We start from the raw sequence: 13,060 nt of genomic DNA on the forward strand, positions 1-13,060 counted from the left end.
ATACTCACTGGTTATAAGAAGGAGCTCAGGAAAATGGGATTGAAAGGGTAGTTTTATTTAAAAAAAAAAGTCTCACCATTACTGTGTTGGAAAGATTTAGCGTGGTCTTTAGCGTATCAGCATTTTGACCCTGAAACTGATAAATATGGATAAACATCACTTAATCAGACAAGCGCATTATTTTAAAGAAAGACACTTTAAAAAACTTTTTTTCTCAGACCAATAGTTACTTATCTTGCAACTGACAAAGAATAAGAGTCCTTTCCAAAGCTTTACACAAGGAGCCAGAATTGAAGTTTTCACTTTCAGTCCCTTATGTGCCTGGGCACCTGGGTGGCTCAGTCAGTTAAGCATCCAGCTCTTAACTTCGGCTCAGGTCATGATCTCATGATCTCACAGTTTCATGAGTTCGAGCCCCATGTCAGGCTCTGCGTGGACCTTGCAGAACCTGCCTGGGAATCTCTCTCTCCGTCTCTCTCTCTGCCCCTCCCCTATTCACTCTCTCTCTCCCCCTCTTTCTCTCAAAATAAATAAAAATAAATAAAATTAAATTTTTTTTTACTTTTGAGCAAGTGTAATGGCTTGAATTTTAATAGGTATGGACAAACAGCTGCTCAATAAATATTTATTGCCTGAATTTTCTTTTAAACTGATTGTTGTATGGAAACCAATTTGACAATAAATTTCATATTAAAAAAATTTTTTTAAATGATCATTGGCAAAGATAGGCTCAAATTCTTCCGAGAAATGGGTGTGGTTACCAATACAAACAAGATGAACAAAAAACTTTGTTTCACTTTAAAACTTCAAATCAGTTACACCTATATGTGCACACGCTACCCCCTACCATCTAAAAATACTACAGAGGGACGGAGATTTCGTTTAGGTGTTTGTCTCAAGCAGTGCCTGTCCGCTGTTCACACTCCACATCTGTGAAATGATGGTTCTGAACAGAAAACAGAAAAGACAGACCTTTCGGGACTGTCCTCCAGAATGGCACAGAGAAAATCTCCTGTCTTTCAATGCCCTCCACCAAAGCACCCAAGGATTCTACTTTTTCTTGGGAGATATCTAGCTCCCAAGTATTTGGGGTGTGTGTGTGTGTGTGTGTGTGTGTGTGTGTGTGTGTGTGTGTGTGTTTTCCAACCCATTCCCCCATGCAGCCATGCCAATCTGCTTACAGGCCCTAGAACACGTGTTACTGGGACCCACCTCAGCAGCTGGCTCCTCCTTCGAGCCCCGTGTCTGAAATACACTCATCACCAAAGCACATCAGTAACATCCTTTCAAAACCTCTCTCCAGATTCACACTTCCCTCTGAACCCTAGTGCCTCCTGACCACATCTTCATTTTTCAACGTTCTTTGAAGAAACCCACGGTTTAGCAGTACAAACTGCTCTATTTATAGGTTTCCCTCCCCGTGGGACCAGAAGCATCATCAGTTCTGTTTCCCTTACAGCGCTTAATAATCTCCACTTCCGGGGTTAGACCACAGTAGGTATTCAGTAAATTTGTACCTAAAGCAGAATAATAACGCTGTGCTTCTTCTACACTTATGCTGACTGAAGCCAAAATTGCACTTACGATCGTGCACTTAACGATGCACTCGTGACGTTTACGCGCTGTAAACAGACAGATGTGTGAGGAATGCAATGACTCACCACCTAGTTATGTACCCTCAGTGTTGGGATGGCCATCAGACCTTCAGGCCAGCTGCAGACATGGAAACTGCACCTGCAAGTTGCACCTAGGACATGTCAGGCATCAACAGCAACGTAAAGACACACGGATCGACAACTCAACATCACACCCCCGCCCTGCTTCTGGTTCTGACACATTCAGAAAACAGTGTACGTTAGGTTTAGAGAGACATGGGATTTTCTTGCAGCAGGTAACAGACTGTGAGAGCCAGAAAGAGTTTTTAAGATCATGCCTCAGGTCCAAGCTTGCTTCACGTGACAGCAAGAACAGAGCCAGGAAGGCAGGAGAGCAGTGAAGGTCACAGTCATTGGTATAGCCGGGTGACGGCCCTGAGTTCTCTCATTCCCAATGCGGCAACCCCTACCAATGCTATGTTCTTCTGTCTTCCTAGTGATATCTGTCTTAAGCTGCTATTATAATGAGCTTCCCTTGTCTTGGGGGTGCCTGGGTGGCCTGGTCAGTTAAGCGACCAACTCTTGATTTCAGCTCAGGTCATGATCTCATGATTTGGCTCATGGGACGGAACCCCACATTGGGCTCTATGCTGACAGTGCAGAACCTGCCTGGGATTCTCTCCTCCGCCCCTCGCCTCTCTCAAAATAAACAAACTTTTTTTAAAAATGAACTTTCCTTCTTGAAACATACATGAAAGTGATTGGAGGAAGAGAGTTTGGGGGCAGACATACAGGGTAGTGGAGGGAAGGAACAGCAGATGGTATTTTAATGTTTATTTATTTTTGAGAAAGAGAGAGTCAGAGTATGAATGGGGCAGGAGCCGAGAGACAAGGGGACACAGAATCCGAAGCAGGCTCCAGGCTGTAAGCTGTCAGCACAAGAGCCCAACACGGGGCTCGAACTCACAAACCGAGAGATCATGCCCTGAGCCGGTCAGACGCTTAACCGACTGAGCCACCCAGGCACCCCAGTATTTTAAAGGAACTAAACCATTCAGAGATAAAACACACACACACACACACACACACACACACACACACACGCAATTTCTGTACCATTGTACTTTGGCTGCTTAGAAGGCAACTAACTCATCCCCAAAACCAAGCAGGGAAGTGAGGCTGCTTCAAACTACTTCTGATGAACTTCCCCAAATGCTTGAGGAGGGTATTAACACTTTTTTAACTCTAAAATTAAAAAAAAAAAAGTTTGTCCATTTTGCTCTCTGGAAAATCCACTTGGGAGAAGTGTCATTCCCAGATGATACTGGATGAATCCTGTCCCACTGGGGCTGATGGACGAGCAAAGTTGGAGAAGGTGGAGTCGATGAGAAACCAGGCTCTCCTCCAGGACTTGCATTTCCCTCAAACTGCCTGTCTCTACGGTCTGCTTATGAACCCTTCCCACTCACATGCACATCCAGCGTATCTACAGTACGTGCTCTTCTGAAAAGCTGCAGGCAGGATCGTCCTGCCCTTCTGGTCTCAGCCCAGTGCCCATCTCTCCCATGAGCTCGTACTGTGTCCTGCTTCTGCAGCAATTATATAATCTGAACAATATACTTCAGTGCTTAATCATCCACTCCTGTGCATGTGAGAAATTTCTTCCCCACAACACACATATCTTGCAATCAAGAAACAGATCTACACTTGTGGGTTTTTCTTTTCTTTTTTTGTATTTATTTTTTTAATGTTTACTTACTTTTGAGAGAGAGAGAGGCAGAGAGACAGAGCACAAGCGAGGCGGGGGGAAGGGGAGGGGCAGAGAGAGAGGGAGACACACAATCTGAAGAGGCTCCAGGCTCTGAGCTGTCAGCACAGAGCCCGATGCGGGGCTCAAACTTGTGAACTGTGAGATCATGACCTGAGCCAAAGTCAGACACTCAACCAACTGAGCCACCAAGGAGCCCTTGGGTTTTCTTTTCTAATAACTTCCCCAATTAAAAGAGCTCAAGGATTCACAAGTGAGGAGGAAAAAAAAAAAAGCCTGAGAAGTGGTTCATATATGATTTCTCCATTCATTACTTCCTCTGGGCAGAGTAATCAATTTAGAACATACCAACAATACCTGTTAACTGCTTCATTTTTGTCTTAGAGTAACTATAACTCCAATTAGATTTTCTTCTAGAGTCTTTTGAGAGGCAGACCGGCCTTTGGTTCTGTTTCAAATCATTTAAGGACCAAAAGATAACTGGAAATAGTGGGTAGAAATTCCAGGCAACATTCAGTATGACTGTGAAGTCCAACGAAACATGAATAACTTGGGACCCTATTCGTATTTCATAGTGATGCTCATTCAATCATTCTTAATGTGAATTTTTTTGTGATCAGGAACTTTAAGAGGCTATGCTTAATATGCTAACCTCGATGGTAATGACCACTTCAATGTTTATTAAGAACTTCCATTTTCCTCCTACTGGAGACTACTCAGAACTCAATAAAAATCTGTCCCTCGCGCCTTTATACCTTGACAACAAGGTCTACACCGGTGAACAAAATTTGTTAGGAGGTGGGCAATGGCACATCCATCATCCTCTTTCAAAGCTCAGGTTCAATCTGAGAGAAAGACCTGGCTTGCTATATAGTCAAGTCTTCCCTCTCCCGCTTATTTATTTATTTTTTTTTTACCAAGACTGTTGATATAGATTATCTGAATCCTTAAAGTATAAAAGTCATGAGGCCGAATAAACTTTAAAAGGTTGGATGCACGTGCAGTGCACTTAGAATTGAGGTTTCGGCTTCTTAGTAAAGAAACTGAAAGTACTTGTTTAGGAAATAAAAGAAAAATGTCCTATACATACACTGGGTTTTGAATCACATTGGAAAAACACTGTGATACTACAAAAACCCTTACCTTCTCCTATCTCCCCAGTGTTTACAGTCTATGATATTTTGTTTATTTCATTGGTTCAGATAAGTTTACTGGGGGGGTGGGGGGGAGGCGGGAATCAACTTATAACCCTTTTTAAACATTTTGTTAGGGTTTTTTCCTGTTTCTCTTAAAAATAGCCTAGCTAACGTTTATGGAATGTGTTCCAGGTGCCAGACCGCATGCAAAGGGCTTGAACTGGATTATCTCATTCAATCTGCAGGTAAACTGAGGAAGTGGGCCCCGTGTGAAAGGGATAACCCAAGTGGTCAAGGTCACAGGGCACACATGCAGGGCTTGGGGCTGTCGGCCTCATCATGTGCTCCTCCTGGACACATTGCACTGACATCTGACACCTGCCTCTGGAAATGAACACATGAAGGCTTTAAGGGGTGGGGGGAAGCTGGGCAAAATGCCCCGCGTGTCACTTCCACAGGGAACCAGTAGCTGAACGTTTTCACAACAGAGATGTGTCTTCCAATAACACGTTCTGTCACCTGATGAAATTCGGACATTTCTCTTCAAAGAAACCTTTTTTTCAAGCCTTTTACAGCTTCACCTCCATATAACGAAACGTTGCTGCCTTTTTTTTTTTTTGTCCTTTTTTTTTTTAAGGAAGGCTTGGGAAGCTGGGGATATGCAGCAGACACTGAAACCAGGGGCACAACAAATCAGTGACAGTCGTTATCTGATGCCACATTTGATGGGGCCTTCCTGACTTTTTCAGGGACGTGACTTCTTAATCTTGCTGGAATGTTCAGTTCTTCACTGAATGCAGGAAGGCCAACCCTAGGTGATCTGCCAACCCATCTCTGTACTTGAATGGTTCAGTCCTCTATGAAGTGACTAGAAACATTATTCTATGTCGTTACCAAAAGTTTTCAGAGTCACTGAAGTGAGAAAGATGGTTCACATTTTTCCCCTCAGGTTTTCTCAGTTCTCATATGAAAACAGGTACTAATAGGAGTCTCAGAAGGCTGGCCAAGAGCTCAAGTCAGAGAGAAAGCCTGTGTGTGTGTGTGTGTGTGTGTGTGTGTGTGTGTGTGTGTGTGTGTTTGAGATTTCAGGAAACTTCTGCCTACATCCCAACTCCAGACACATCCAACCTTAAGAAGTTCCAAAACACGCAGGGCACCTGGGTGGCTCAGTCAATTAAGTGTCTGACTCTTGATCGCCGGTTCAGGTCATGATCTCACTATTCATGAGGTCAAGCCCCGCATCAGGCTCTGTGCCATTAGGCACGGAGACTGCTTAGGATTCTGTCTCCCCTCCTCTCTGCCCCTCACCTGCTTGTGCTCTTTCTCTCTCAAAATAAATAAACTTTAAGAAAAAGTTACAAAACACAGGGAAAAACCAAACAGAGTCTTGCTGGAGGACTAATGTAAATGGAGATATTTTTAAAAGTGATTTTTCACATAATTTAGAAGATAATTAACATTCAAATAGAGAGAACTGAAGTATCTAATAGAACATACAATACGAAATGAAAATGTATCACACTGGATGCTTAGAGCCCTTCCCAGGAACAATCACTGTTTCTTTCATATCCTCCTGGAAGTCTCCAGTTTATACACAGGCGTATCGGTCTCATTTTACACAAATGGGGAACTAATGTACAGGATTTACACTGACAAACTACACCACACCTGGACTTTTAGGGCAAACCTGGAACGGGTTGGGGAAGCCTCGATGTCCTGTACCCAAGGGGATATAGAAGGACATGGTTCCTGAACTCTCTATCCAGTCACAACTGCTTCAGGAAGTGACCAAGGGCCAGCTGAGTTGGCCCGATGAATGGACCCACCTCTTCAGGCTGAGAAGGGGTGAAATTGCAGGGCCTGAAGTGGCCACCTACACCAGGACTGCCCCCAATTCCACATGCTCTCACAGGGTCCCACATTGCCCACATCAGAAACACCTGCAACTTCCATCAAGTAAAAAAATGAGAGGATGATTTATGAATGCTTTATAATATCCTCTTCTGTGTCATTGGTACAAAATATTTAGAAAGTTTCGAGAACTTTCTACCAAGAACATGGGCTCCAGGACAGCAAGGAGCTTCTGGTTTATTTAACACAAGCTCTGAGGCCTAGACCCAGGGCTGGTTTCTGTGGACACAGGGTTCTTGCCTAGAGCAAGTCCTTAGTTTAATGCTCTGCAGTCATCTTGAAATTCTCAACAGTTTTTTGAGCAAGGGACCTTACATTTTCATTTTGTATTAGGTGTGACAAATTATATAGCCAGTTCTACCTGGTGCACTGCCTGTCCTGGGGCACATGCCCAATTCACTTGTCAAATATATAGTGAATGAATGGAAGTTACTTTAGAACGTAAGTCAACAAACTACAGCCGATAGCCCGATTCTGGCCCGCCCCCTGTGTTTATAAAATTTTATTAAAACATAGCCACACCCATTTGCATCTCGTCCATGGCTGCTTTCACTCTATAATAGAAGAGTTAAGTGACAGTGACAGAGACTTTAGGGCCCACAAAGCCTAAAATACTTACGATCCAGCCCTTTACAGAAAAATTTTTCTGACCCCGTCTTCGAACACCATCTCAACCTTTTCGACCCAAATCACCGAAACAACAAAAAAGGCAGGTAGCCTTGTGAGATGTAGAGTGCTAGTCTTAAGCAACTAGCCATACACAAGCTACTTCTTAGGGTTTTTTTATTTAATCTTTAAAGTGTGTATGAATTCTGCAGCATGGACTCAAACGCATTTGTGAGTTTTTTTTAATGTTTATTTATTTTTGAGAGAGATAACGTACACACGCATGCGCACAAGTGGGGGAGACGCAGAGAGAGGAGAGAATCCGAGGCAGGTCCGTGCTGTCAGCACTGAGCATGACATGGGCTGCTCCGTCCCACACACCGTGAGAGGGTGACCTGACCCGAAATCAATAGTCGGACGCTTAACCAATGAGCCACCCAGGCACCCCCATTCGTGTTTTAGTGCAAAGAAGTTTTAAATCTAAAATGATCTGTGCAACTCACGATTATCCCTTGACGTCCGCTGTCTACAAGACCAAGTACAAGGCGCCCCAGCTTGCAAACCATGGCCTTAAGTTTCTCCTCTTTAATAACCCAGGGTGGCCAGAAGCCTCCTGCAGCATTTAAGTACGCAGCGAACCCCACCACACTCCCATCCTTTCTCACCAGCCCGGAAGCCCTACTAAGAGAGGATCCGACAAGGACATGAACATAGGAAATCCTGAGTGCCCTTATTCTTGTACTGCAGGTCAGTGGCCCATCACACTGACAGACTCCCGGACACTTGATCATTTTCCCCCGGGCGCTTTGCAGAAACTAGTCAGAGCTTTTTCAGAACTCACTTCTACCTGTCGGAAAGTTCCCGGGCTCGGGACGTGGTCGGAGCTTTTTCGAAGGCCAGCTTCCTCATAACATTCAACGGCATTTCGTTTCTAACTTAAATGATTTGTAGCGCTTCCTTTTCATTGTTAAAAGTCACCATTTATCCTGCTATCAGCAGCCACGTAATCAGCACAGTTCCTCTGGCCGGTCAGGGTGCTGGCGAGACAGGTCAGAGCTGCCCTGGGAGGCCTGAGGGGCTTGGCTTCTGGTTTCCCTGCCCATTCTCTCACAGCACAGGATCTGGGGGCTCCAGATGGTCCAAAGGGAGTTTCTCCCAGGTAAATGGCTAGGATAGGCACGGGCAGGCCCCAGGGAAGAAGTAACCCCAGTGAAGTCTCCGATCACTGCAAGAACCTCTGGCCTGGCCATAGTAACAACAAAATATCATCAAAGGAATGGGTCATGGGGAGATCCCAAAATGCTTATCTCTGGGGGCTCTTCAAGGAGTTTTCGTCCTTTGTGGTGGGGGATGGGCTTTGCTTTATCTGTTACGTCTTAGTCAATAATGAAATCACTCATGGGACCCAAAGGGACACACATCGAAAATACCCTGTGGCGAGTACACAATCTGCTGACCATTTCCTTCCAGCTGTTTGTAAAATGTCACACAAAAATCATAAGCTGTTGACATTATTGGCCACAGAAACCAGGAATGGGAACTCAGGAATCACAATCCTGGGGTCGGGTAAACACAAGTCTCACTGGTGTTGTTGGGAGACCTGGGGGAAGGGCCGTCTGTGGTCTTGCCTCTGGGGATAACTGACCACCACCGAAGCCACGTTGCCCTCCCTCCCTTCTTCCCAACCCCCTCCCCCCCCACACTAATAGCTGCCCAGCAGCTCACACGAGGCTTTGGAGCAGGAAAGTGCTCCTTGCTGTAATAAACTACTTCACCCTGGAACTAGAACTTAAACTGCCTAAATAACTACGTGCTTATTACAGTTCACTTAAGCCTTGGACGATTAAATTGATATACTGGGTAGGGAGGCGGGATCGTAGCAGGATCTACAGGTTCATAGTTAGATTTCTCCCTCCTCAGCCCTCTGCAACCCTCTTCATCCTTCCTGTTTCCAGGCGATACAGTGAGATTAGGACGAACACGGGGAACTCTGATGTACTTGATTTAGGAGAAGGTGCCCTCGTGCTGTTTCAAACTGACTGACGTCAACGCTGATCAAGAACTGGCTTCCCAGTTCAGCTCAGGAGAGTCTCTCTCTAAACTAAGATTTAAAATCACACCAAAGAATCTTCGATCTTTTTGTTTTTAGCGTAAGCGGATCTCACTTTAGATATAAGCAGCGTCCATTATGATCATTTGCATCGCAAGAAGATGATTCTTCATATTTCAAAAATGGGTCACCCCTGGAGTTTCTTTCAATGGGTAATTCCTCTATTTTGTTTGCAACGTGGTTTTAAAAGCCATTTCAAATTATCCGAAGCATGTGGACTGCATAAAGCAATGTCCGCTTGCATTTTTAGTAAAGGCATCCCCACAGCCCTTCAAACTTCACCCTCTAAATCCTCACTGCTATCTTCTTACAGGGAAAAAAAAATAAACAAAAAAATAAAATCCTCCTTCCTCCACCAACATTGTCAACCATCCAACAGTAAAGGCTTCCCACTAAGATGTTTAAATACACTGTGCTCAGAAGCCACGGGGATCCCTGAAACACAATAACCCTCTCATTGCTTCCCAGGGCAGAGATTTCTAAAACAAAGACAGGGTGCAGAGGTACAAAGTTGATTCAAACAAGACAATTCGGATAAAAAAACAGTCCCCAAATTCAGGAGGTATAGAATCCCTGTGCTAGAAATCTGGCCCACGGGCACAGGGATGAAGAACCATCTCCTGTGCGGAGGGAGCAAGTAGGATAGCGTAAGCACCTTTCAGTTTCCTAAGGGAAGAGTTGGCAGGAGTCAAGAACGGAGCAGGAGAAAGACAGAGGGTCACAAAGTGGCCCTCACCAAGAAGGTTCTTCCCAGCACGTGGCAGTAATATCGGAGGAGACGTTATAGTCCCCGAGCTCGGACGGGGGCAAAGCTACTGCCCTAAATGCATTCACTTGCACTGACTCACAGAACCTGCCTGTGACTCCTTCACACTCTTAAAAACAGGTAGCTCCAAAGACCTTTTATTTATGTAGGTTATGTATGGTTATAGTTTTTCTTTTTGTAAAATTTAAACGTTTTCTTTTTAATTTATTTTTGAGAGCGAGAGCATGGTGGGGGGGGGGGGGAAGAAAGGGAGACAGAGGATCCAGAGGGGGCTCTGTGCTGACAGCCTGATGTGGGGCTCAAACTCACGAACCTAAGATCATGACCTGAGCCCAAGTGACAGAGCCACCCAGGTGCCCCTATTTTACATTTTTTTCGAATCTTCTCAATGTCTGGCTCAGTAGAAGACAGCTGGACTCTCCTAGCTGTGTCTGTATTCAATCTGTCACATAATCCCGGGACATGTTAGTCTCAAGCAAACTCCACACACGGTCATGTAGGAATGAATGTGAAAAAGGCACATAATATCATGGTGCTGTTATAAACTATTATGAAATTCCTCGGGTCTTTGTGGATCTCTGAAAAGTTTCAGGGACTCCTTAGGGTCCCCAGACTGCATGTGGAGAACTCCTTCTAACAAGTCGGGAACACTTACAATCTTCACTTTACAAATAAGCCAAGTGGCATAGAGAGGTCAAGAGACCGTCCAGGGCCACATTGCTAAAAATAGGTCGGAACAGGTAAAATGCAAAGAGCAGAACACTCACTTTCATCAGGATTTGCCCGAGATGGTGAATGGTAGGGCTGAGCATCCCACTGGGCCTATCCGAAGTGCTCAATCACATGAGCATTTCTGGTGGGCGAGGCCTGGTGCTAAAGCCACACATTTCTGCACACATTTCTGACTACCTGATCATACGAAACCAGCAAGAAAAAAACCAAACTCCACGGCAAGTGCTGTCTAGAGTGAGGACCCTGCCCCAGTTCATTCCCACTTCCACCCCTCCAACAGGCAAGTGATGCTGGCAAGCTCCGCACGCTGTCACCTTGTTCCTTGGGAAACCCGAGCAAACGAACAGAGCTGCTCCATTATTTACAGCCTCCTTTTTACACCGTGCTGTATTTACAAGGAATTCTCAACAAACAACAAAAGGCATCTCCGGCCTGTGCGGCCAGGCCTCTCCCTGGGGCCAGGATCTGTGGTCTTTGCGTCCAGGGGCTTAGCATTCCACACTGTCCTTGACTATCTCCTGCCCAGCCCGCAGCGGGCCCTCAAGCCCTCAGACTGCGGGTCGCTTCTGTTCCTACTTAAATGTGGGACCTGAACTCACCTGGGGAAGTGCGACTGGCACAGTTCAGGCCACCTCACTGTCAAAACGCTAGCCCTGGACAGAAGGCAACCTGGACAGAAGGCAACGGAAGAGGCGCCTGAAGCTCTTGCTTCCACCCGAGGGCAGGTCACGACCTCTCACCTGGGGCCCTGGAACTGGTCTCCTTGTTTCTACTTTGATGGAAACCCCTCCTCGAACACGTGTCCTTCAGGCGACTCTCCGCCAACAGCCACAGGCACTTTTTTTTTTTTTTTTTTTTTTTTTTTTTTTTTGCGTGTAGAAGGGATGAGATGAGACCAGTAATCTCGCTAAAAGGCTCCCAGGGCTCAACTAAGTTAGAATAAAACCCAAACTCCTTAACTTGGCTTCTAACGACCCACCTCAACTGGACCCGGCCCCTCTCTCTCTCTTTTTGCCACAAGCAAGGATTTCTTCTCGCTCCTCTTTGCTCTCTCTCGGCTCCCACCACCTGCATGGCCCCTGCGGGATCTCCGGCATCTGAGATGTCACCTCCCGCAAAGGGCCTTCTCCGCGATCTCCTCCCGAGTGGCCTCTCCCCTCCGCCATCCGGTGGTACTGGAGACTTGGGGAGCACTCACTCGCGGCGGTTACCTTTACTTCCCCGGTCTGCCACCCGGCTCCCCATCTCGTCTCCACACCCTCCTCCCAGAAGGTAACCCCCCTGGCCAGCGAAGGTCCCCCGCGTCCCCCGCGACACCCTGCACCTGGCCGCGCGCGCCTGGCACTGACCCCGCGCTCAGCGAACGAGCCAATGAATGAAGGAGCGCGCCTGTGGCCCCGAGGGTCCCGGGCCGGCGTCCCGGTGGCCCGCGCGTCCGCACCGTCGGGCGGCGGACCGGGACCCCGGGGTCCCCCCGGCGGCCGCCGCAGGTGCCTCCCGCCGGCGCGCGCCCCCGGGTCACTCACCATGGTGGCCGGGCCTCCGCCGCCCCGTCCCCTCCGGCCGCCCAGGAGCGAGCGGCGAGCGTGGAGCGGGGGTCACCAGGGCGCAAGGCGAGCGCAGGAGCCGGAGGCTGACAGGTGAGGCGCCCGCCTCAGACCATGGCTGCTTCCCACAATGCCCTCGAACTGAAAGTTTGCAGACTCCTCCCCGCGCGGCTCCCCTCCCTCCCTCCGCCCCTCCCCTCTCCCTCCTCCCCTCCCCTCTCCCTCCTCCACTCCCTCCTCCCCTGCTTTCTCCCTCCCCTCCTTCCGTCTCTCCACTACTTCCTCCCCTCCCTCCTCCACCTCCTCTCCCTCCTCCCCACCCCCACCCCCCCCCCCAGCCCTCCCAGCCCGGCGCGCAGGCTGCGGCAGGTGCATAAGCACCTGCCCCCGCCTCTGCACCCCGGGCCACCGGGAACCCCTGAGCAGGGACCCCCGAGGGGGCTGCTTTCCTGATTCTGCCCCGGAGAATATGTTATTCCTGTATTCCAGAAATGTGCATCTGCCCCCAGCACTTAGGGAACGTGGCAGACCAGACGCTGCTGGCTTGTCCTAAACCGAGAAGGGAGGGAGCGGCTGGCAGAGCCGGAACTAGAAGCGATCCCTTGCCACCACCACCCCCCCCCACCCATTCCCGATTTCTTCCCGTCTTTGTGTATTTTTTTAATGCTGCAATCCAAGGACATAGGTCATTTTATACAAGCCTGGTTTTAGGACGTCTCTCCTAAGACTTGGTGGCGTCGAATGTCCAGTCTCTTCCCTTCTCCGCTTGATGTTTCTTAAGCCTGGAGTTTTTACCTGGGGCGGTAGGAGTGTCCAGACCCCCACGTTGTAAGCAGAGTTTTTAGTGTGTGTGTATGTTCTTTTGGGAGAGGCTGTTGGTTTTATCAAA

The 13,060-nt window shown here is 47.5% G+C and overlaps 1 protein-coding gene across 2 annotated transcripts in view; it reads right to left on the minus strand.

The window, feature by feature from the left end:
* The window catches only part of AP1S3 (adaptor related protein complex 1 subunit sigma 3), a 60,024-nt gene extending 47,724 nt beyond the window's left edge, over window positions 1-12,300 (minus strand). The window contains exon 1 of one of the 2 annotated variants that reach the window (XM_030325660.1): window positions 12,151-12,300. In XM_030325660.1, coding sequence (XP_030181520.1) covers window positions 12,151-12,153 — 3 coding nt within the window. In that variant the 5' untranslated portion in view covers window positions 12,154-12,300. Of the gene's footprint in view, window positions 1-76; window positions 351-12,150 lie in introns of those variants that run through there. The other variant, XM_030325662.1, reaches the window with a different exon arrangement.
* Between the last annotated feature and the right edge of the window lie 760 nt (window positions 12,301-13,060).

This window comes from Lynx canadensis, chromosome C1 (assembly GCF_007474595.2).
Source record: "Lynx canadensis isolate LIC74 chromosome C1, mLynCan4.pri.v2, whole genome shotgun sequence".
NCBI classification, from domain to species: Eukaryota; Metazoa; Chordata; class Mammalia; order Carnivora; family Felidae; genus Lynx; species Lynx canadensis.